Source organism: Alexandromys fortis, unplaced genomic scaffold (assembly GCF_014885135.2).
Source record: "Alexandromys fortis isolate MF-2015 unplaced genomic scaffold, M_Fortis_MF-2015_v1.1 scaffold_291, whole genome shotgun sequence".
In the NCBI taxonomy this organism is placed as follows: domain Eukaryota; kingdom Metazoa; phylum Chordata; class Mammalia; order Rodentia; family Cricetidae; genus Alexandromys; species Alexandromys fortis.
Window position 1 is genome coordinate 798,365 of NW_026068163.1, and position 24,364 is coordinate 822,728.

General features: G+C 52.4%; 1 protein-coding gene across 2 annotated transcripts in view; it reads right to left on the reverse strand.

The window, feature by feature from the left end:
- Positions 1 to 3,553: 3,553 nt before the first annotated feature.
- Col26a1 (collagen type XXVI alpha 1 chain) overlaps positions 3,554 to 24,364 on the reverse strand; it is a 150,168-nt gene continuing 129,357 nt past the window's right edge. Inside the window, exons 5-12 of one of the 2 annotated variants that reach the window (XM_050127874.1) lie at positions 20,034 to 20,190; positions 16,527 to 16,625; positions 15,823 to 15,975; positions 13,001 to 13,084; positions 11,208 to 11,260; positions 9,089 to 9,139; positions 5,902 to 5,986; positions 3,554 to 5,007 (exon numbers count right to left, since the gene is read on the reverse strand). In XM_050127874.1, the coding sequence (XP_049983831.1) occupies positions 4,847 to 5,007; positions 5,902 to 5,986; positions 9,089 to 9,139; positions 11,208 to 11,260; positions 13,001 to 13,084; positions 15,823 to 15,975; positions 16,527 to 16,625; positions 20,034 to 20,190 (843 nt within the window). In that variant the 3' untranslated portion in view covers positions 3,554 to 4,846. The remainder of the gene's footprint in view (positions 5,008 to 5,901; positions 5,987 to 9,088; positions 9,140 to 11,207; positions 11,261 to 13,000; positions 13,085 to 15,822; positions 15,976 to 16,526; positions 16,626 to 20,033; positions 20,191 to 24,364) is intronic. The other variant, XM_050127875.1, reaches the window with a different exon arrangement.

Genomic DNA, 24,364 nt, shown 5'->3' on the forward strand with positions numbered 1-24,364 from the left:
TGCCTGCTCTTCCAAAGGTCCTGAGTTCAATTCCCAGCAACCACATGGTGGCTCACAACCATCTGTTATGAGGTCTGGTGCCCTCTTCTGGCCTGCAGACATACACACAGACAGAATATTGTATACATAATAAATAAATAAATAAATAAATAAATATTTTTAAAAAAGATTGAAGCTAGCCTGGGTTATGTAGTGAGTTCTGGAGCAGCCTGGGCTACATATAAAGACCTTGAATCAAACAAACAAAAGAACTGTTTGCATAACCCCCTATATACCCAGAGTAACATTGGATCAAATACCGAGGTACTTGGTGAGCCGTATAGAAGGCCACGATGCCACACTGTCCTTGCCGTGTTTGTTCTGGAGCAGTAACCAATATCAGCCCTAGGTACCCGGAACCCTGGAGGAGCCAGCGTGACCCTCCTTCAATGCCGAGGATGCTGGGCACACTGTAGTCCTTTCTCAGCTGGGCAAAGAGAGGACGTGTATCCCAGCCGTCTACCTCAGCACCCGTGACAGGCTCCTCAGCTTCACCAGCCCCCACCGCAAAGGTATTAGCTTGCCTTTTTACAACGTGCCAATTGCAAGTTAATTAACTGGTGATTGAGAGTTATAGGCGGCATTAGAATTTATTAATAACATTGGAAGTAAATCTCCCTGGGAATTCAATTAATTGAAAATCTCGTGAAATTCTCCATAAAGCAGGTCTGCGAGAGCGAGGCAGTTGGAAGTGCAGGTGCTGGCTCTCCGCGGGGTGGGGAGGGCTTTGGGAAGCCCTCGTCCCTCTCTCTGCCCACTGCCTTCTCACGGGGCCTGGACAGGAGGTGATCTCACTGCCAAGGCCCTGTCACGTAGGTGTCAGTGATTTGACACAGTGATTCCCTGTGCTGCACCCAGGTCGGCTGGGGACTGGGGACAGGGATGGTTCCTGCACCTGGACAGTCACAGCTGAGCACGGGAGGCTGAGCTAGGGGGTGACTGTTGGATTCAGTGAGTCATAGGTTTGAATGGGGGACCTTCATCACCCCTGGCTGGGGCCCCGTGCCGGAGTGTTTCCACCCCTGCTTCTCATGGTTTGGGGGACAGTCAAGAAGAGGGGATACAGGCGAGACTACTTAGGGACAGAAGTCCAAAGCGTCTGCAGTGGGAGGGGATGAGGATAGGCAGGTGGGGCTTCTGGAGTGGGACAAGAAGCCAAGAAGCTGTATTCGGGCCATGAGGCTGTGTGTGTGTGTGTGTGTGTGTGTGTGAGAGAGAGAGAGAGAGAGAGAGAGGAAGGGATGGAGGAAGAGCATATGTTTTAGCTGGGCGGTGGCAGCGCACGCCTTTAACCCCAGTGTTCAGGAGGCAGAGGCAGGCAGATCTCTGAGTTTGAGGACAGCCTGGTCTACAGAGTGAGCTCCAGGGGCAGCCAGGGCTACACAGGGAAACTTGTCCCGAAAGACCAAATCAAACCAAAACCCCTATGTTTCTTTAGCTCTATCCCTTTACCAAGGGACAAAGGGGTGTGATCATTCTCCATTCTCCAGCCCCCGCTTCCTGTCAAAGTCCAGCTTCAAACCCTTGTCCTCCCCCAGTCTCCCCAGGATGGAGTGATCCTGACCGTGAATGCAGAGGAGAATCACACACCCACCTGGCCCACTTAAGGAGGTAGCGGCATGTTCATCACCCGGAGAGGGCAGGTGACGTCCCCAACTGTCTGTCTCAGTTCCATTTCTCCCATCCTTAGCTGTTGGGTCCAGGCTACGGAAGTGGTCCAGGGTCTCTGCCTTCTCCTGGATATTTGATGTCCATCTTCTTCACTGAATTTTAACTCTGGGCAGGTGTCAACTCTGGTTTGGAGAGGCCCAGGCACGCAGCCAGCGCCTGGTGGTACCGAGGTCTGTAGAGATCCAGCAGCCATTCTGGACCCCACCCTGATCTAGGGGGCTTGCTTCTTGAGTATTTGGGCTTCTCTGGTGTTCTAGTTAGGAATTAATTTATCGTTGACTCAGGTCTGCACAGGCACAGAGACAGGGTACGGGAATCTGCACTGCCCTGGTACGATGTGAGTTGTCTCTTAAGCCCTAGTCAGAATAACTCCACCTCAGAGCACACCGCCTTTCAGCTGTTCCCCATCCCAGAATGCCACGAAAACAAGCCATCTCTCCCATGACCAGACACTGCTTGCCCAGAGCAGCAGACCCCTTGAAAGGGCAAAAGCAGACTCCACATTAACATATAACATTCCCAGATTCTGAGTCTTTATAGTATTGTTATTACTTATTGTTATTGTGTGTGCACCATGTGCTGTGGGACGCACTGTGGAAGTCAAAGCTGTCAAAGGACAGCACCGTGGAGCTGGCTCGCTCCTTCGCCTTGATGCTGGTTCCAGGGATCGAACTCAGGCCCCCGGGCTCGTGTAGCAAGCTCCTCTCACCGGCCGCCGAGTCTGGTTTGTTGTCTGAGCCTGTGGTCACCTCTACTGCTTTGACACTAACTGTATCCCACACTCAAGCTGGTACAGACTGTGTTGAGACTCGGAACTCTGTGAAATTGGAGCGTGGTGGGTGGGTGGGTGGGTGATTGACACCTACGAAGGAGGAAATGGAGCTGTCTGTATTTTTCCCTTCATGAACTCATCAAATCTGTCAAGATAAGCTTGTCTGAATCATTCTTTAGGCTGCTGATCTGTCCCAGTTGGGAAGTGGGCATTAGTTATACATGTTCCCCCTCCCTCACATCATGCGCCCACCACTTGGCATCCCTCAGTTTAACTCTCTGCCTTGTACTACTGGCCTGGTGGTGCGTGCCATTAATCCCAGAGCTCGGGATGCAGAGGCAGGCAGAAATCTGTGCGTTCAAAGCCAGTCTGATCTACATAGTCAGACTTCCGTCAGTCAGGTCTTCATAGTGAGATCCTGTCTCAAAAAAAAAAAAACAAAAACAAAAACAAAAACAAACTACAACTCTTTGCCTTGCAGGGCTGGGGTGCAAATTAGTTTAAAGTCAGCCTTGCTGAAAAGAGTGGCCAACCTTTTCTCTTCCTTCTTTTAAAATTATTTTTTTATTTATGTGTACTCATGCACACCGAGTGTCTGTATGTGTGGCTCACTGCAGAGGCCAGAAGAGGGCACTGGACACCCTAGAACTGGAGTTTCAGGAGGTTGTGAGCTGCCCAAGGTGGGTGCCACACACGGACCTTGGATCCTCTTGCAAGGACAGAAAACCATCTTAGGTGCCGAGACATCTCTCCAGCCCCATCTTAAAAATATAGATTATTTATTCATTTGTGTGTAGGGGCACACGTGGAGGTCAGAGGACAACTTGCAGGAGCCAGTTCTCGCCTGCCACGTGGGTCCTGGGGGCTGCACTCAAGTCGCCAGGCTTGGTAGCAAGTGCTTTCACCGACCAAGCCATCTCAAGTACTCCAAACAGCTATTTCTGAGGGTTCCCTTTCCTCTTCTAGCTGAATTCTTGGGTTCCTCTGCCCCAGAAACCTTAAAGTCACCCCAGAGCTGGATACAGTTGTTCATCAGTTCTCTGGCTGGGTGAAGGTCCAGCCTCCCGACAGCTGCCAAGTCACAGGAAGGCCACAGTGGGGAGAGCACCTTTATTTGAAATAACATCACAGGTCTCAGATCACCTCTTGGTAGGGACAGAGAAGAGCCCAAGGATAGCCAACAGGGCCCAGGGGGACAAGGACACAGCCTTGCGTAAGCACCAAGATCTTTAGGGATGGTCACTCCTGCCAGGCAGGGAGACATACCTGAGGGTGGTTCCAGGCCTTCTGCTCTCTGAGTATAAGGGGTTGTGGCCCGGTGGGAGGAGCACCAGGGTAGGTGGGTCATAAGAAGCCAGCACAAGCCAGAGAGGCCTTCAGTGCTGTGAACCAGCTCTGCTAGGACCCAGCCCCAAGGCATGGCCTCTAGCGAGCCTAGGATATAGGCAGCTTGATTCTCGGTTAAGGGGACATGGGCTTGCGTTCCACCCACGCAGAAGGCTCTAGAGAGTTCCATGAAAGACTGAGAGTGATGGAGGCTGTAGGCCCTACCCTGGATGGACAGTCCCATTAAATGCTCTCTCCTTCTCCATGGGGGAACACAGGCGAGGGCCAGTAAGCTCAGCAAGCCTGGGAAACAGGAGGGAGCACCGCCAATCAAATTCAAAAGCCTCTGCTTCTCTCAGCCCCAAGGACCCTATCTCTTGGTCCCCAAGTCCACTTGGAAGCTGCCCCTTGTCCCCAGATCTAGGAAGAGACCGGAAGAAGAGGGGCAGGTCCAAAGACCTGGGGTGCCCTGTGTCTTCTCAGGTGGCCCTGCCTCCCTGCAGCCCCGCTGCCTCAGGAGTGCCCTGGGCCACGCACCTCATGAAGAGGGGGAGAAGCTAGCCAGGGCCGTAAGTCATGGCTTCGGCAACAGCGATACCATACCCGCCCCCACTGATATCCAGGATCTGGTCATGCGTACTCTCCACACCTTGGTCCCCACGCTGAGTGGGTCTCACAGACCTACCTTTTAAGGGTTAAATGAGACAGTATAGGGAAAGCACCTGGGCTGGCCCTGGCCCCTAATGGAGCGGGGGGGGGGGGGGGCTCAGCCATTGAGAATCATGATTATTCTCCTGCCTGCCATCCAGCCCACCCAGACCCCGTCTCCAGCCGGGAGTGGGAGGGAGGGGACAGGGGCAAAGAAAGGTCCTGTCAGGGTGTTAGTCTGCACTGGGCCTTGCCCCTTGGAGGCAGCATCTGTCCCCACGGACCCCTGGCTCCCAGTGTCTTTCACAATCGTCCCTGCCTGATGCCCAGCCCCACGTGGGCCGTCTTCAGGGTGCGGCAGCTGTTGAGCCCCAGGGCTGGGCTTGTTCTTTACTTCCTGTCGCCAGCACGGTCCACACTCTTTTGTGCAGGGTCAGGGCCCAGCAGGGCAGCCAGGATGCCATCAGGTTGAGGGCCTCCCCGCTTCATCTTGAGATTGGCTCTCAGGGCCGCGTCCTGCCCAGAGCCTCCTTCAGGGGAGGCCAGGGGATCTGGAAGGAGGGCAGCAGGGGTGTTCGAGTCAGCCTCAGTTTACCCAGCAGGCTCTGCCCCCAGAGCCTGGGCAAGCCCAGTGAGAGGAGGCAAGTAGGCCTCGCTCACTCATTCACTAACAAACGCAGTCACTGACTTGTTCATTCAGCAGCAGCAGCACACACACACACACACACACACACACACACGCACGCATTCACCTATTAATTTACTCACCATTCATACATACACTTTCCCCATTCAGCTTCCCTCCCTTTCTTTCCCATTCATTCACCCCTGTAGTCAGGCTCATTCACTCTCCCACTGATGCACGTGCTCACCCCCTGTGCACCCCTTGATCCACCTCCTCGCGCCCGCATCCATCCCTTCATCCACCCCCCCTCCTAGTCACCCTCACGTCTGTTTGTCCCTCCGGTCACCACCTCTCGAGTCACCCGCCCGCTTATGCTTTAACCAACAGCACGTGGCCTGAGCTTCAGACCCCGCCGAGGAACCAGCCACCCCCAGCTTAGATAAGGACTCCCCAGGAAGATGCGGGGGAAACTCCTTTCATGGTGACCAGGACGATTAGGACAAAGAGGAGGACTCAGGACAGCTTCACCACATTCTGATGTAGTCAGTGGTCAGCAGGTGGAGGGACTGGCCTGGGCAAGCCATAGAGGTGGGAGGCAGCCTGGCTTGCATAGGCGTGGCTGGCCATCCCCTGTGAGGCCGGGGAGTGGGTTTTGACACTGAATGTCCTTGAGCAGACGAGGGACAGGAGCAGAGGGGTTTAGTGCGGGCCATCTGGCATTAACATGGCGGAGTCCCTGAAATCAGGGGACCACACAGCTTTAGCAGCCCCCAGGAGGTCAGTAGGTCATGGGAAAGTGGGAGGCCTGCATGCTACTCACCGTGGACCCCAATCATGTGTTCCAGGATGAGGACCCTCTCTGCCAGGATCTTCAGGGCTTCTCGGAGCTGCTGCACACCCTCACCCTGGTGCGGATGAAAAGCCAAGTTCAGGGTCTCAGTCAGGCTGGGGTGGGACAGGAGCAGAGGCTATGCAGACACAGTGGACATTCCTCACAGCCCTGCCTCTTCTGCAATGTCCACACCATTACAAATAGACATCGGAGCCAAGCATCGGCTGCGTCCCAGGCTGGTGCTCCAAACAGGGTTTACCAATGACCAACCCAAAACCCAGTCAGCCGGCATCCCCATAGCGACACAGCATGAATGGCGCCGACTGGGGCTTCAACTCTAGACCCAATGGGCTCAAGCCTAAGTTCTTCTCCTGCCGTGGTTTTCTAAGGGCTCCTTCCCAGCGTGCCCTATGATGATGCTGTTTGTTAGTCTGGCACAAGATGGAGTTATCTGGAGGAAGTACACTCAGTTGAGACAATGCCCCCATCAGATTGGCTTCTAGACCAACCCATGGGGCATTTTCTTGGTTTCTGATCGATGTGGGAGGGCACAGTCCACTGTGGGTGGTGCCATCCCCTGGGCAGGTGGTCCTGGACTGTATCAGAAAGCCAGCTGAGGAATCTGCGGGAAGCAAGCCCCTACGCGGCACTCTTCCATGGCTTCTGCATCAGTTCCTGCCTCCAGCTTCCTACCCTGAGTCTCTGCCTCGTCTTCCCCTGATGATAGACTGTAAGCTGAAACGCCCCTTTCCTCTCCACACCGCTTTCTGTCACGACGTTTATCTCAGCAGTAGAAAGCAAACAGACGAACAGCATGTATGAACGGCCGAGCCGTCTGTCCAGCTTGGACTTGTCCCGTGTTCTCGAGAACCACGGCTGGAGCTCCAGCAGCCCTCTGCCTCCCACCACATAAAAGATCATCTCAGAAAGGTCGTGCAGCTAAATGCAGGAGCCCAAGCCATAAAGCCTTTAGAAGGAAATGTAGGTGTGGGTAATTGTAACCTTGTGTTAGGTGGTGGCTTCTTTGATGTAGCACTTAACATATAAACAATGACTGGGAACAAAGACCAATCAAGTGCCTTAAACGAGATATTCTTCCCTGATGAGGGATGCTGTTAAAATGAAAACTTACTCATAAATGGGAGAAAACTTTTGCAAATATTGGACACACTATTGGATTGCTTTTAGCCCGGGTATGCGAAGAACTCTTACAAGCTTTGGCTTCCCTGATGAAAGACTGTAATCTGAAATCCAAACGAACCCTTTCCTCCCCGAGTTGCTTCGGTCACAATGTTTATCACAGCAACAGAACTCTAACTAGGACATCATCTTCCAGAAAACACCAAGAGGCGAGAACATGCAACTCCGGGCCTACAGGTAGAGAAAGTGACAGTGCCTGCCTGGACTGTCCACCCGAGAGCGTTGGCCACATCAGCGTTGTGGAGCAGGCTGAGCCAAGCCAGTGAAGCCTCCCCAGAGTGCTGGTAGGAGCTAATGCCAGTACATAGCCAGAACTTCATTCCTCGTGGCTTTGTGTGTGGAGATACCTGACCGTGCCCAGGTAAGCTGCTGCCCTTGAGAAGACGGACACCAAGGCCAAGCAAACCAGGTGGCCAAGGGGCAAGGCTGCCATTCCTGAGCTGGAGTCAGGGCGGCTGTGTGGCTCTGCCTGTGGAACACGGCAGACCTGCGATTCCACTCAGAGTCAGAGAGAGTTCACTGGTTGGTAAGAGTGAAGTCCCCAGTAGGAAACAGGCAGCTATGGGCAGGGTCCATGTCTCTTAGCCGGGGAGGGGCTCTGGGTGAGGGATGGGGTCTTCAGGGTTTCTCTGAGCTCCAGACAAGATGTCCTTCTTCCCCTCCCCTCCTTCCCCTCTCCTCCCTCCCCCTTCCTTTCCTTCCTTCCTCTCTCTTTTCCTTTCCCCCTTTCTCCCTGTCCTTCCCCTCACCTCTCTCCCTCTCCTCTTCCCCCTTCTCCCATCTTTCTGCTGCTTCCTCTCTCATCTGATTTCCCTTTTTCTGCCCTTCCTCATGTGCTTTGTTTCATTGTATTTTTTAGATGAGGTCTCATTATGTAGCCCAGGCTAGCCTTGAACCCATGTCTCTTCTGTTTCAGTCTCCTGAGCACCAGGGCCTCCCATTCCTTAAGTACAGCGATAATTTCCCAAAGCTCCTATCCCACTCCCCATGCCCTGGCTCAACCTCTACCCTGCTCCAGCTCCCCGGGCTCATCCCTTCCACACAACTGGAAGCCCTCAGCAGGCACTTCCCTTCCCAGCCGATTTTTGCTGTTGTCATTTATTTGTTTCTTGACCCCCACCCCACTGTACTTCCACCTCCCAAGGTCCCCATGCTGGCTGAGGACAACCTTGAACTTCATCCCTGCTGGGCAAGCACTCTACCAACTGAGCCACATTCCCAGCCCTGCTTTTACAGCTTCCCCTGGGGACCCCGGCACCCTAGTTCCCTTTTCTCCACCTCCAAGCTCTTGGCCCAGTTTTCTCTTGCTTGCCCCAGGCTTTTCTTGCTCCCATCATCCCTCATTAGGATCTGAAGTTGAAGCCCCTTCCTCCACCTGTCATGCCTCACGTCCGCCAGCCACTCCTGAGAAGGCTCCTCCCCTGCCAGACCGCAGGGTCAGCTGCCCCAGCTGTGGCATGCCCACAGTTGCAAGACTGTTCACACTGTCACCTTGTTGGGCTGGAATTACCTGGGGGCTAAGAGAGATTCTGTCCTCAGCAGCCAGTACCCAGCCCAGGTCTGGCCTTGGGGCGCCCAGCTTAATCTCTAGTACAGGGTGCTGTGGAATAATCCTTTTGTACACTGTGAAGATGTGTAGCTATCATTGGTTTAATAAAGCGCCAACTGGCCAATAGCCAGGCCAGTTGGTCAGGAGATCAGACTGAGGGAATGCTGGGATGAAGAAGGGTGGAGTTGCGAGGAGACACAGGAAGAAGAAAGATGAACATGCTGGGCTGAAAAAAGGTACCACCAGAACATGGTAGAACATAGATAAGAAGTATAGGTTAATTTAAGCAGTAAGAACTAGTTAGTAACAAGCCTAAGCTATCCAAACATGTATAATTAGTAAGTCTCTGTGTGGTTATTTGGGAGCTGGCTGACAGGATGGAAAATTCCACCCACAACAGAAGACACTGCCAACAGGCGCAGTTACCTCTGCAGCAGTGGCTTTGTCCTCTTCTCCTTCCTTCACACTGGGCTCACCCTAGGAAGCAAGTCTCATGGTCAAGATATTGGGTGACATGCAGAGACTGAAGACAGACAGTCTGGGGTGAGACAAGGGAGGGAGGGCATACATCAGGACATTACTTGTGCAGCCCATCATACAGACGTGTATTGGATCTGAAATGGCGGACTTGGAGAACTCATGTGTTAGCTCTTGTGGGTGTTCATTAAATCGCCTTTGCTTCTGGGCTCTGTTTCTCTGTCTATTAAATGGAACCAGTAAGACTAGCCTCATAGCATAGCATATACATGGCCAATGACTACTTTGTGACTTTGAGAGGGTTGCTTAACCTCTCTGTGCCTCCATTGCTCACTGCTAAAGATGATTAATAATGATACCCATCTTACTGCTATAAAGGGGGTGGAGCAGATTAACACTAAGCAGTAGCTTAAACTAGCCTGGATTCTAGAAGTGTTGCCAAAGCTGTTGCTGCCATTTTTTCACTAGGCAGAGGCACAGGAGAAGTTAAGTTTTGGAGGCTGACACTTCTGAGTCCAAAATTCCAGCAGTACTATTGTGCAGCTGTGTGACTTTGGGGGAAATCATTTAATCTCTCTGAGCCTCACCTGCCAGTTCTGATAAATCAGTATAATAAAGTATAGTATGGATAGCAGGTAGTGAGGCTTAAATACATGATGAAAGCTACTCCCTGATACTGTGTGTATCAGCACACAGTAGGTATTCAGCAGAGACCATCCTCCACCCCCTGACCCTGATATCAGTCTCTTTGGCCTTGGAGACTAGAGCTGAGACCCATAAATTCTTGTGTTTGAGAAGGGTCATGGAGGCCAGCTGTCTAAGCACCAGGCTCTGGGAGGTTCAGAGAACCAGAGATCTTCCCAGGCATACAGATCATGAATCTATGGCCTTATGCTGCACAACTCCAGACGACTTGGCATATTAATCCAGGTCAGCTGTGACTAGACCTTCCCAGGACAAGTCCAAACTTTAGGTCATTTCCACTCTTGCCACAGTCCCTGGCAGGAGTCCCTGGTGATCTCGAAGTCACCCCTTTTCTGTTGGGGCAGCTCAGGCTGTACCTGGTTCTTGCCCTCCAAACCCTCTCCTAGCTGGGACAGACAAGCCTATGTGTAAGGACACTATGGGGTTGAGCACAGACATGGCTCCCAATTTCCCAGTGCCCAGCCCATACTTACAGATGACCTTGCCACAACCCACTCATCTATCAGTCCCTGGAATAAAAGGTCAGTGGGGCTCTCCTGCCTTCGATGTTTTCTGCCTCTGGCCCCACCTCTACTGGTTCCCAGCAGAAGAGGAAGCTAGAAGTTCAAACTTGGGACCTGACTGTGTCTGCAACCCATCCACAGCAGAAGTCTGACACTGAGTCTCGAGCAAGCTTTTGATCTAATCTCTTATACAGTAAATCAATGCCAAGCGTGACTATTAAGCAGAGGAGGGAAACAGGTGACCTGGCACTTGGGCAGAAAAACCTACAAGTGGCCAAGGCGGGAATGGCCTTATATGTGCAGATCCAGCGTTTACATGTGCTGAACCCAGAGCTTAAATATGGAGCTGTCTCCTGGCGATTACAATGTACTCCTCAACCTTTCACCAAGTTGGAACCCTAGCTCCCACACTCATACAGTGAGCCAGAGGGACCTTCTAGAAATGTAAACAATTGCATAAGAAATCATTCCCGGCTCAATCAGTTCCACCCGTATGACAGAAACCTTCACAGAGATTAAGACCTGGACACCTCACCTGGTCTCACAACCCACTCTCCTTTCACCACCAGCCTTGTCCCTAGATCAGGGCATCAGCACTTGTATTCCCGTCTCTAAACTGATGGACCACATGACTGGAGAGGCAGAGCAATTCTAGGCTTAGGGCCTTGCTTCCTCTCCAATAGGTGATCTCCAATAGAAACAAGGGTTCAGGCATCACTGCTGAGAATGTCTATGTGGCTTCCAGCAACATCTAAGCTCTCTGGGACTGAGCTCATCAAAAGAATGGGAGCTGTACCACACTGGGACATTAACGCTGCAGGTTATCCCCTGTACTACACTAGAAATGGCTGAGTCCTTACCTGGGATCCAGGTGCTCCTGGAGGTCCTGGAGGACCATGTGGTCCTGGGGGACCTGTGGGCAGAGTCATTGGTGAACACTTAAGGACAGAAAAGCTCACTGCTTCCCCACCAGATCTGAACAGGGACATTCCCAGCATTCTGACCTTGTCCTGGGTCTTCCCCCTGCCCACTAGTCGCAAATGAATATTTGGTGAATATCAGAAAAGGCTCAGATTCTCCATACCCCTCCCACCCTCAGCTCTCAGAGGCCCACCTCCATCCACCCATCTCCTTCCCTTCCTAACCCACCTGGTCACCCCAATCCTGAGACCTGGAGACTGAGCAGGGAGCTCACTCACAACGTCCCAGCCCAGTCTGTCAGTCTTCTGCCAATTTGGAAACCTAGAACCAGCCCCTCTGAAGCCCCATCCATTTCGCCTTGGTTACCATGAGCACCCACCCTGCCCATTTTGAATAGACTTGTTAACTCGACAGTCATATTGAGAATCATCTGAGAGGAGATGCCCCAGCTGAGGGATCGTCTCAAATTAGAATGGTGTGTGGGCCTGTCTAGGAGATTGTCTTGATTGTTAGTTGAGAGCCAAGCCTATTGTGGGTGGCACCACCCCCTAGGCAGGTGGTCCCTGCTGTGCAAGCCCGAACCTGTGAGGGAGCCAATAAGTAGCATTCTTCCACGGTTCCTGCCCTGGCTTCCTTCTATGACAGACTGTGTTCCGTAAGCTGAAATAAACTTGTCCTCCCCTAAGCTGCTTTTGACCATGCACAGTGTTTGTCAGAGCAACTGGCTAGAAACTGCACCACTCCCAAGTCCCAAGTCAGGCCCTTCCGGAAAGTTCCACTGTTGCTGTTTCTTCCCATCAACTGATGAGCAAGCTCCCTATTAGTCTTTCCTGGTTCTCCTAGGCAGCACTGGCTAAGAGGAAGCCCAGGACTTCTCCCCTTCAATCTCCACATATCTTTGCTGTGAGCCAGCTCCGGCTCATGGCCATCAAGGGCTCCATGCCTATCCTCCCCCCACAGACTTGCACTTCCCAAGCCCCACGGAGCCCTAACCAGAGTGTGCCAATGTGGCCACTCTCAGGAGCACACTTCCCAGACCACAGCCTAGTTACAAAACAAGTGCTGTCCTTGTATCCCAAACATGCCAGGGACGTGGCATGTCACCCAGAGTCCTCGGTACCCCATGAATCGGCTTCCTCCCCGCTCTCAAATGTAGCCTTCTGTATGGACTCATTCATCTTCTTTCCAAATCTGTCTCTCACCATCGCTTTCTTCCGTTTTACAGAAGCATGGGGAGGGAACTCAGATCCTTGTGTATGCTGAGCTCTGAACTCTACCACTGAGCCGTAGTCCCTGTTCCTAGAACAGAGGGGAGCAGGGAGGCAGTGGCCACCTGCATTGCTGGTCTGTCCACTTACGGAACCCGTGGGGCACACACATGTACCTCTGTGCACACAGAGGGTCCGAGAAGGATGGGACATAGACCGCCCAACTGCCCTTCAGTTGCCCCACGACCCCTAGGCTCAGTACTAAGGATGAAGCTAGGTAGTGTGCTTGACTGGGTGGGTTCCTAGCATAACACAAACCAGGTGGAGTGGGGCTACTTCAGCAATCCCAGAACTTGGGAGCTAGAGGCAGGAGGATTGGAATTCAAACGTTATCCTTGGTCACACAGAGAATGGGAGGCCAGCCTGGGCTACATGTTACCTTGTCTCAACAAATAAATAGATAAAGTAGGAAAAAGACCTTTGTTCTCAGAACGAGCCCAAGAAGGAATCTTCAATCCACTCACCAGGGGGGCCAGGGGGACCCCGGGGACCTGGGACACCTGTCAGTACTGTGTCAACCACAGCAGGGTTCAGCTGGGAGTCTCCATCTGCAGAGAGAGTCACATGATCAGTGATCGGGTGGGGTGAAGGTGGTCAATCTGGAGGCCAAGTCTGAGGGGTTAGTGGGCTCCCCAGAGCTGAGTCCAGCACAACACACACACACACACACACACACACACACACACACACACCGTGTATGAAGGGACACACTGCATATATTGCTCAGAAGCAGTCAGGGTTAGGGGTGGGGAAGTGGATCAGTGGTTAGAGCACCTGTCACACAAGCTTGAAGACCCGAGTTTGAATCCCCAGCACCCATATAAAAGCTGGGGGCGGTAGCACCTGCCTGCAGTCTCAACACTGGGGCCTGGAAACACCAGCTTTGTTGACTGCCCAATCAGCACGCTCCACGTGCAGTAGGAGACCCTGTCTCTAATAATAACGTGGAGAGCAATGGTGGGAGGCACTCAGCTCAACCTTTGCCCTTTACACACACAGGTACACACCTGCACAAACACATACATAGCACATACACATGTTCACGCATGTACACACACATGCGTGCAAACATGTACATCAGAGCGGATCCTCTGTTGGGCTCCTCGTGGCTTGTGGGTATATTTTAGTGGCCATTATGATCATTACCTGCTCCTCAACACATCTGCCTGTTCCCTAACTAGGGGCATTTCTTCAAGGAAGCCCGGGCTACAGACGTAAGTCAGAACTGGCCTTGATCCTCCTGGGACCCTCTGAACCCACCTAGACTCCCGTCTGGCCTTGGGGACAAGCCCAACTCTGACTGTAAGCACTCAGGGACTGTGTGTTTCAACCTCCAGAGTGGCTTCCTTAGGGAGCATGGCTTTACAACTGGGGAAACTGAGGCCTGGATGCAGGAAGTTATCAGTGCCGAGATGAGGTTTGTGTTACGTGTATTGGGGATGAACAGGGGTCTCCCCTATTCCCTTCCTGTGACAGCTAACATGAACTCCATACCACACTGTCAGTCACGGACCATACCCGTCCTCTTCTCTGGGATTTCACTTTGGGAACTGGCACGATGGCTCAGCGGGTAAAGGCATCTGCCACCAAGCCTGAAGACCAGAGTTTGAGCCCCAGGACCCACATGGTGGGTGGAGAGCACTGACTTCTAGAAGTGGTCCGTCCTATGACCTCTACACGTGAACAGTGGCACGCCCCTACTGATAAGTAAATATAGTAAGCTTACTTTAGATTGCTCCTCTTCTGATGCAATCGTTTATTTATTTATGTGGTACTGGAGATTGAGTCCCATGTCTCATGCATACTACATAGATGCTCTGCCACTGAGCCACACCCCAGCCCCTCACTGGGGGATTCTAGACAGGTGTTCTATCACTGAGCCACACCCCAGCCCCTCACTGGGGGATTCTAGGCAGGTGCTCCACCATTGAGCCATGTGCCCCAGCCCTAATTTTTTTTAAAAATACACTTAATTTTTTTCTTTTGAGACAGGGTTTCCCTGTGTAGCTCAGACAGGCCTTGAGTTTGTTATGTATTCCAGATTGGCTTAAAGCTAACAGTAATTGTCCTGCCTCAGCTTCCCAAGAGCAGGAATTTAGGTTTGTGATATCATGCCCAGCTTCTCCAAGATTTTAAAATAACCCCAGGGGTTAGGGTTAGAGTTATGGTTATGATCATGGTTATGGTTACTGATGGAGGAAGGTCAATTAAATAAAGAAACTGCTTGCCCTGATATGTTAAAACATAGGTGGGAGGAGTAAACAGAACAGGATGCTGGGAGGAAGAGGAAGTGAGCTCAGACCCGACAGCTCTGTGCTCTGGAGCAGAGACACCATGTTCAGCTCTCCTGGGTAGACACGATAGCTCCTCTCAGAGACACATGCGATGAAACTCTGACCCAGGATGGACGTAGGCTAGAATCTTCCCGGTAAGTGCACCTTGGGGTGCTTACACACATTATTAGAAATGGGCTAAATTAATATGTGAGAATTAGCCTAGAAGAGGCTAGATAGAAATGGGCCAAGCAGTCTTTAAATGAATACAGTTTGTGTGTTGTTATTTCGGGCATAAGCTAGCAGGCGGCTGGGGTGCTGGGGACGCAGCCCCGCCGCTCCTATTTCAAAAGGTTACGGTTACGGTTAGAGTTATGGTTATGGTTAGGGCTAGGTTTAGGGTTGGGGTTAGGGTTAACATTAGGGCCAGGGTATCATTTGGGTTAGGGACAGGGCTATAGTTAGGCTTAGGTTTTGGGTTAGTGTTTGGTCCCTATTCAAGCTTGCTGTTCCTTTCAGAGTAGCAAACTCCCACCCTCAAAGTAGTCCCTTAGACTCAGAGTCTTTGACCCCTTTGGGCTGTGTCCTCATAAAGCTGGTATGTTTTGTACTCTTTGGCCCACAGCCACCCCGAGGTCCCTAGAGACCACGTAGATCTATTTCGTCACATTTTGTGCTCAGTCAACACTGTAGGGAGTCTCACTGTGATGAGACCTTAGAAGGAAACGTGACAGGGTGTGTCCGATGTGGGGTCACCTTGCCAGCGAATAGAGCCTATTACAGTTGTAAGTGGGATGCGTCAGACCCAGTCAGGTGAGCCTTGAGGCCCAGAGCAGGGTTGGAGGCCACGCCATTTTCTCAGGCAGTCCTCCTTCAGAACAAAGTCTCATTTCCTGGCTGATCCCCACCATGGTGGGCTCCCAGCTTCTCTAGGATCCCTAGGGAAAATCTAGTTTTCCCCAACAGACAACGTAGCTCAGCCGGTCCCTCCCACCCCGGCACCCAGCACTCACTCTCCTTGTCTGTGGGTGGCTGCAGGGAATACAGGACGCCTTGGGGGCTGTTTGGCAAGAGGCTGGGACTGCCTGCTGGGCCAGGAGGGCCTGGTGGACCAGGGCGGCCCATCTCTCCAGGGAGCCCGCGTGGTCCCGGTGGCCCCAGGAGACCTACAATGCAGAGCAAAGGGTTAGGTGAGACTGACCAGTGTGACGTCACAGACAGGTAACCGAAGGCCTGAAAGGGCAGAGGAGTGGCCGGGGTCATTTGGGCACTCAGTGACAGGCCTCTGCACCAAAGGAGGGTTAATGAGAGGGGTTCCCCTTCCAGGTAGGGGACACAGGGACAGCAGAGGACAGACGTGATAGCATTTGAAGAAGTGGGATCAGGACTCTAGAGGAGTTGAGCTCTGGAGCAAGGACTGAGGGTGGGCCAGTTCTGAGCAGGGGCTGGGGTTCTGCAGCACTCAGGGGATCATCGGATTCCTGAGTTATGTTTCGGGTGCTTGGGACAAACCCCTAGTCCTTAGCAGCCCCACCCCACCCTAAAGGCCCTTGTAGAATTTTGTCCTGTGGTACCCCAAGATTGGAGAGGGAGAAGGGTGATAGGAAATGCAATGGATTTGAGGCTAACAAGCAAGATTAGGGTGCACGGAATGTCACCACCACTCAGGCACAAAGCAAATCACAGTCTCTTACTCCAGCAGACAAAGATTCCTTACCTGGAGGTCCTACTGGTCCCTTTTCTCCTGTCTGGCCCCGGTCACCTTTGGAACCTGGGGGCCCTGCAGGCCCCGGTGGTCCCATCTGTCCTGGAGGCCCTGGGGGAGAGAATAATGGATGCGCACTGTAGACTCAGAGTGCCATGGGGGCTCCAGCTCTGGGCACATAGACTATGTGCTCAGATGAGCTGTTAACAGGTGCTCTACCCCTGAGCCACACCCCAGCCTCTCACTGGGGGATTCTAGGCAGGGACTCTACCACTGAGCCCACCCCAGCCCCTCACTGGGGGATTCTAGGCAGGGGCTCTACCACTGAGCCACACCCCAGCCTCCTGGGTGTACCAGCCATTAGAGCTGACAAGCTGTCTTTCCCTTCTGGGATCCCAATAACTGTGTTTGTTCCCCCCTTTTACACATGAGTAAACTGAGCAGCAGAGAGGAACAAACTCCTGCTCCTGGCTACACAGCCAGGCTATAGCTTGTCACACGTCAAATCTGTTCTTTCTTGCTTAAGGTCCAGCGCTTGTGGCAGCTGAGCCCAAGCTGCCCTGCAGGGTCTGCAGGGTCAGGCCTCCTGCCTTGAAGCACTATCCTCTTGAAATGTTCTAGAGGCCTGAGAGCAGCCGTGGTGCAGGTCCAGTTATCCCAGCGCTACAGAAGCTGAGGCAGGAGAATCAAACGTTCAGGGACAGTCTGGTGACAGGGGAACTTTGTCTCATGGTTAAGTCAACTAAGGGTCATTCATGGTGCCCACCATTTAAATTGCATTAGACCCTGGTCCACGAGGAAGAGTTGGGCTGGCAGTGTGTGTGTGTGTGTGTGTGTGTGTGTGTGTGTGTGTGTTCTAAAGTGTCTCTTGCTGGGAACTTCCTCAGGCCACGGAGGCAGGAGTCACCATTAGTAGGGAGTGTCTGCCACCTTCTGGTTATTGCTGGAACTTCACTTTCTCTGATAAAGTTCCAGCCAAGCGCATCAGTGAGTTTGAGACAATCCACAAAGGAGATTTGGGGCCTGTGTCCTTGGGGAGATGGGATAAAGGACAGGAGTGTGATCTCAGAGGTGAATCCTGGGATTCGCTGGAAGGAGAAAGAGAGGAGCAAACCATGCCCCCGGGGTCTTGTGCGGCTGTGGATCACCAGCAAACTGGGTAACTGTGGGGGCAGTTACCTCTGTTAACTCTGCTGTTCACAGGCCTTGATAAAGCCAGGCCTGACTGGCTGCCGCTGTAACCCCAGCATTATTGGAGTGGGGTGCCAGAGATGAGGAGACCATGGGTGCTTGTGGGCCTCCAGCCTACATCCAGGTTCAGTTAGAGACCCTGTCTCAATGGAGTAAGGTGGAGAGTGACAGACATCCTCCTATGGACCTTGTGTGGGGACACACACGAATTTATGAAAATATCTAGGGACTAACCCCAAGAGACAATGACCCTATCAACCTTCTAGTTAACTGCCCTCCCCACCCCCACAGACACCCCCACACCTGAAGCCAGCACAGGTGTCCACCACAGTCAGCTTAAACGTCAACTTGACACAGCCTGAGTCACCTGACAAGGCAGTCTCAGCTGAGAACTGCCTGGATAAGATTGGCCTGGGGCCTGTCTGTGGGGTTTGTCTTCTCACCTCAACTGAAGTAGGAGGCCCCAGCACACTGTGAGGTGGTGCCAACCCAAGGTGAGTGGTCTGGTCTGTGTCTGAAAGCTAGGTAAGCATGAGCCTGGGAGTGAGCCGGGAGTGTGAACTGAGGGTGAGCCAGGAGTGTGAACTGGGAGTGAGCTGGGAGTGAGCCAGGAGTGTGAGCCAGGAGTGAGCCAGGAATGAGCTGGGAGTGTGAGCAGGGAGTGTGAGCCGGGAGTGTGAGCTGGGAGAGAGCTGGGAGTGTGAGCCAACAAGCAAAAGTTCTTCACAGTTTTTGCTTCAGCTTCCTTCCCTGACTTCCTTCAGTAATGGACTGATCTGTAGACAGAAACAAACCCTCACTTTCCCTAAGCCACTTTTCCTTCAGTGTTTCATCCAGCAACAGGAAAGACACCAGGACAAGCAGGCACTGATAACCGCAACCGAGTCGGCTATCGGCTACAAACGACAGCGCCGTTCTGCTGCCTGGTCGCAGAGCCTCAGACTCCAGGGAGAATCTACAGAAAGGGCACCAAGTATGGTGGGTGGCCCAGGTCTGCAATTCTAGCACACAGAAGGCTTGGGAGCAGGACAACAGAGCTTAGAATGGATCTATAGGGCTCCACGTGTCTTAGGAGCATCTGAATGCTTCCAGACTTGTCTTTTTGTTTATTACCACCCTGGGACATGAACCCAGAACCTCACACATAATAAGCAGGGGCTCTACCACTGAGCCACACCTCCAAGAACATTTTATACTTTGAGACAGGGTAGTGTTTTGCTAAGTTGCCCAGGCTGGACTTAAATTCACTCTGTGGCTCAGGCAGACCTTAAGCTTATAATACCCCCCCCCCTTTTTTTGAGATAGGGTCTTTCCGTGTAACAGCCCTGACTGTTGTGGAACTCACTTCATAGACCAGACGAGGCTGGCCTCGAACTCACAGAGATCTGCCTGCCTCTTCCTCCCAAGTGTTGGGATTAAAGGCGTGCGCCACCACCACCCGGCTAAAGTTTTGTTCTATTTGATTTGAGTTGATTTTCCCCCAAGACAGGGTTTCTTTGTGGAACAGTCCTGCTGTCCTGGAACTCACTCTGTAGACCAGGCTGGCTTCCAGCTCACAGAGATCCTCCTGCCTCTGCCTCCTGAGTGCTGGGATTAAAGGTGTGCGCCACTATGCCTGGCTCCTCAATTCTCTCCTTCTACCAGGTGGGGCTGGAGGACTGAACTCAGGTTCTCGGACTTGGTGGCAAGTGCCTTTACCTGCCAAGCCATCTTGCCAGCCTCTGAGTACCCTTTTAGAAGATCCTTTATGTTGGTCATAAGGGTGCTGGGGATTGAACCCAGGACACTTCCCCATCACCAAGTTATACCTACACCCTTCAGCATAACTGTAAATGGGATAAACGGTGAATTCTATATTTATGAATTTATTTCAATTAGAAAAAAAATAGAAACTGGGCAGAGGTGGCGCACGCCTTTAATCCCAGCACTCGGGAGGCAGAGGCAGGCGGATCTCTGTGAGTTCGAGGCCAGCTTGGTCTGCAGAGTGAGTTCCAAGACAGCCAAAGATACACAGAGAAACTCTGTCTCAAAAAAAAAAAAAAAAAAAAAAACAAGAAACCTTATAATCCTCCTGCTTCAGCCTCCCAGGTAGCTGGGATCACAGACCTATGGCACCAGACCTGGCCAGATCTTACACTGTTCTAAGAAGAATGTGAACTCCTGGTGTTATGCTTAATCCACCATTTCTTAGCAATTACTTCAAGTTTCAACACACTACATGAGCAATTCAGACCCAGGAGGCCAGGGTGTGGCCTACGTGTGGGGGCCCTGGGCTCCCACTCTGACCTCATTCCCTGGCCGGATTCCTCCCCTGTGGGCCCTGCTCACCAGCTGGACCTGTGGGTCTTCTCCTTCGGGGCCCTGGGTGCGCAATGGGAATGGCATCTGGCAAGAAGTCCTCATTCCAGGTTGGCGGGGTGCTCTGAGGGGGTGGCAGGTCATTGTCTGGGCCTGAAGGCTGCTCAGCGGCTTCCAGCAAGAGGACCTAGTCAGAAAACGGAGGAGGGTCAGGCCCTGGCGAGCAAGGATGGGGGTAGATAACAGGCAAAAAGAATGGGGTCTAAGTACACAACAGTGTATTATTCAGCTATCAAGAGGAGCGCCGTTTGCAGAGAGATCGTCAGGCTAATCAAAATATAACGGACTCGGAAAGACAAGTACTGTACATTTCTCTCACACTCAGGATCTCTCTCTCTCTTTCTCTCTCAATCTCTCTCTCTCTCCTCCCTCCCTCTGAGTTGAATACAATTAAAATACATGAAAAAATACAGCACGCACTTTTAGACAACTAAAAACATACATGGGCTGGCAAGATGGCTCAGCAAGTAAACACGCTTGCCACCAAACCCGACGACCCGAGTTCAATCCCTGAGACCCACACGGTGCAAGGAGAGAGCTGACCCCTGCTGCTTGTCCTCTGGCCTTCAAATGCGCACTGTGGCATGTGCTTGCCCCTAACCCCGCATCCACAAAAAATAAATAAAATTAAAACTCTTAACGAAAATGGAAAGAAAGTTGGGCGTGATAGGCACGCCCATGTCCTCAGTATTTGGGAGGTGGCTACAGGAAGATTAAGAGTAAGAGTTTGAGGCCAGCCTGGGGTACATAGGAGTTCATGGCTAGCCTGGGCTACATGAGACGTGTCTGTGTGTGTGTGTGTGTGTGTGTGTATGTGTGGTGTTGCTGTTGCTGTTGTTGAAGCAGAACTGGGACACGGATGTGCAAGGACACACACACCCGATGGTCCCCGAGACTCAGCTGTCCCCTGCTCACGGTGGGTTATGCCTGTGCGCAGGGACACATCCTTTGGTAGGTACATCCCTGTCCTTCCTCTCATCAGAGGAGTTGTGACTTTCCAGACCCTCTAGTTCATTCTATAGCCACTCGTCCCCGTGGCTGAGTGACGCCAAGCTCCCCCTTCACTGACATGTGAGGCTGTGAGCGTGAGCTCACATTCCTTCACTGGGGAATAACTGAGGATGGATGGATGGACAGAGGGATGGGAGGAAGGACGGTTGCTATAGGGATGGGTGGTGGGTGGATGGATGGGTGGATGAGGAAAGAAGATGGACATGACCCGTTTTGGTCCATGGCCCTTGACAACCATCTAACAAAACTACAAGGAGACAGTGGCTCCCCAGTACCCCCTGCCCTTCCCTCTCCCCTCAATGAAGGCAGGGCTCAAAGATGCAAAGACCTGTGTCTGGAACTCTTTCCCTCAATTCACTTTTTAAAGGAATGTATGAGAACGCCACAACAAACCCCATAACTTTATGTGTCGACTTTTAAACAGTTATCTATTTTTATTTTATGCATGTGAGTATTTTTTCCTGCACGTATGTCTGTGCACCATGTGTTTGCCTGGTGCCCACGGAGGTCAGTCACAACAGGGTATCAGATCTCCTGAACTGGAGTTATGGAGAATTGTGAGCCATCATGTGGGTGCTGAAATCCAAACCTGGGTCCTCAGAAAGAGCACCAAGTGCTCTTAGCTGTTGAGTTATTTCTTCAGTCCTTTCGTGTGCGGATTAAAAAATCAATAATCAATCAATAAATACAATTAAAATGTCCGAACCCAGTGGCTCCTGGCTATTCCCGCTATGTCCAGCAGAGGGCGCTGTGTGTCTGAGCTGAGCACAGGACAACCACTGCTCTGGGCATCTAGTCTGGAGTCTGGTGGGCCCTCGGGCAGAGAGGGGTACACTTGGGAACCCTGTTACTCCCACTGATGCTGACAATCAAAGGGATAAACAGTCCTCTGGGGCCTCGGCTAGCCTGAGGCTCCACAGGCGGTATGCCTTTCCGGTTCAGCTGTGTGGGACCCCTCTCCACTTGGTACCAGCGCCACTCCCCTAATCCACTCTCTTTGATCCTTGAGCCAGGAAGACTCCCTGGATCCTCCCCACACACGAACTGGAAATGGAGGCTCAGAGACTGCACTTAACTCCTTTGAGGTCACCCAGGGAGCGAGTGGTCAGACCAAGGCCTTAGATCTCCTGCCCCTCCCGCCCCCTGCCGCCACTCAGTCCGCAGGACAAAGGGAGGGGTTCTGAATCCAACTCCACCCCGTGGGCATCCCAGACCTCTGGCTACTGTTGGGTGTGCTGCAGAGGTGCGGGGGTGGGGTGGGTAATGGAAGAAATGTCTGTTTGAGGATGGCATGAGCTTGGTGACTCAGAGCGGTGGGTGTGACCATGGCGTGACAGGAGCCTGAAGCCCCTGTGGCGGATGGTGGAAGGCTGGTCCCCATTTTTGCCTGGGTACTGAGAACATAAAGATTTTGTCCATTAAACAGGGGCAGGCTTGGGGTGCAGTGGACAAGCAGTTGGGGTGCACTATATCCCAGTATCCCCCGGGCTCCAGAGATAAGCAAGGGGACAGACCCAGGTACATGAACCGGAACTAGAACCATGTGAGAGGATGGGGGAGGGGACGGGGACAAAGCCAGAGGGATCCAGAGAAGAAGTGTCCACTCTGTGTCTCTAAGGATTGATCGATACTCCTTCCTGCTAAATTCTGGGCTCCTTCTAAGGGATCTGCCACCAGCTCTTTGCTTTGGCACAAAATGCTTGGCTGACTCCTTCTAGATACTTCCACATGGCCACCATGGCCCACAGAGCCCATGAACCTGGGCAGAGGTGTCCCAGCCTCAGTTAAATTTGAGTCTGCCTCAGCCTGAGCTTCTGCACTCATGGCTTGGCATGGCTGACCTCCAGGGGGGAAGAATTTTATTTGTGCCCCGGCTGAGTTTAACAGGACTGACATGGAGCACAGTCCAAGAAAGCCAGGCTCCGGGGGTAGAGGTGCTTTGCTCCCAAGCTTGCCAACCCGAACTTCATCCCCAAGATCCACGTGGTGGAAGGAAAGGAGCGACTTCTGCAAGCTGTCCTCTGCTTGCACACACACACACACACTGTCCTCTGCTTGCACACACACGCACACACTGTCCTCTGCTTGCACACACACACACTGTCCTCTGCTTGCACACACTCACACACTGTCCTCTGCTTGCACACACACACTGTCCTCTGCTTGCACACACACACACACTGTCCTCTGCTCGCACACACACACTGTCCTCTGCTTGCACACACACACACTGTCCTCTGCTTGCACACACACACACTGTCCTCTGCTTGCACACACACACACACAGAGTCCTCTGCTCGCACACACACACACACTGTCCTCTGCTTGCACACACACACTGTGGCATTTGTGCCTGCACTCACGAGCATATGCGTGACCATGCTCACACCCAGTGCATCAAGGAAAAGAACAGTAAAAGAGAAAAGGAAGAGAGAAAGAAGAAAGGAAGGAAGGAAGAAAAGAAAAGAAAAGAGAAGGGAAGGGAAGAGAAGAGAAGAAAGGAAAAGAAAAACCGATTACAGATCTTCTGAGACAGTGGCCCGATGATGTCACGACAGTCAGGTCCCCACCTTCCGCCACCAGAGACCTGAAGGCTGGGATTTGTGTAAGTTTCACTTCTTGGGGTCCCCCTCAGTCCTTAGGGGTTGTGAAGTGGGAACTGGAAAAGGAGAGGACGGAATGCAGAAGAGGAGCCAGGCCCCTGTCCACCATCCCTGCCCAGGACGAGAGGAAGCCTACCCTAATGGCTGCCTGTCCCTCAACTTTCCCTTCATACCTTGCTCTTGAACTTCCCACTGTGCTGAGTTTGTGTGTCAGCTGTCAATCATGTCTGTCTCTTGCTCCTGGGTCGGGGGCTCATCTTCCTGGCTGGTGACCCCTGGGGCATCCCACCGCCCAGGGCTGGCCTGTGCGACACTGATTCTGTTGGAGAGCTCGGTCTCACCTTTGCCCTGTCTACATTATTTTTTTTAATATTTATTTATTTATTTATTATATATACAATTTTCTGTCTGTGTGTATGCCTGAAGGCCAGAAGGCCCTGTCTACACTATTGATACAGGGTGATGATGGGAGAACTTGAGCTGCGGCAGCCGCTTTGTAACACGAGGCATCTTGCAGAGCCGGAGGCATTGCGGAGGCAGCGGGGAAGGGTCAATGACAGGCACTGAACAAATCCCAAGACGTCCAATTCCTGGACTTCCGTCTGAACAGACATATGTAGGGCGTCCGTTGGCTCACTCCTGTTGGCTGGGTCTGTCTCTTACAACTTGATGTACCACACAGAAGCT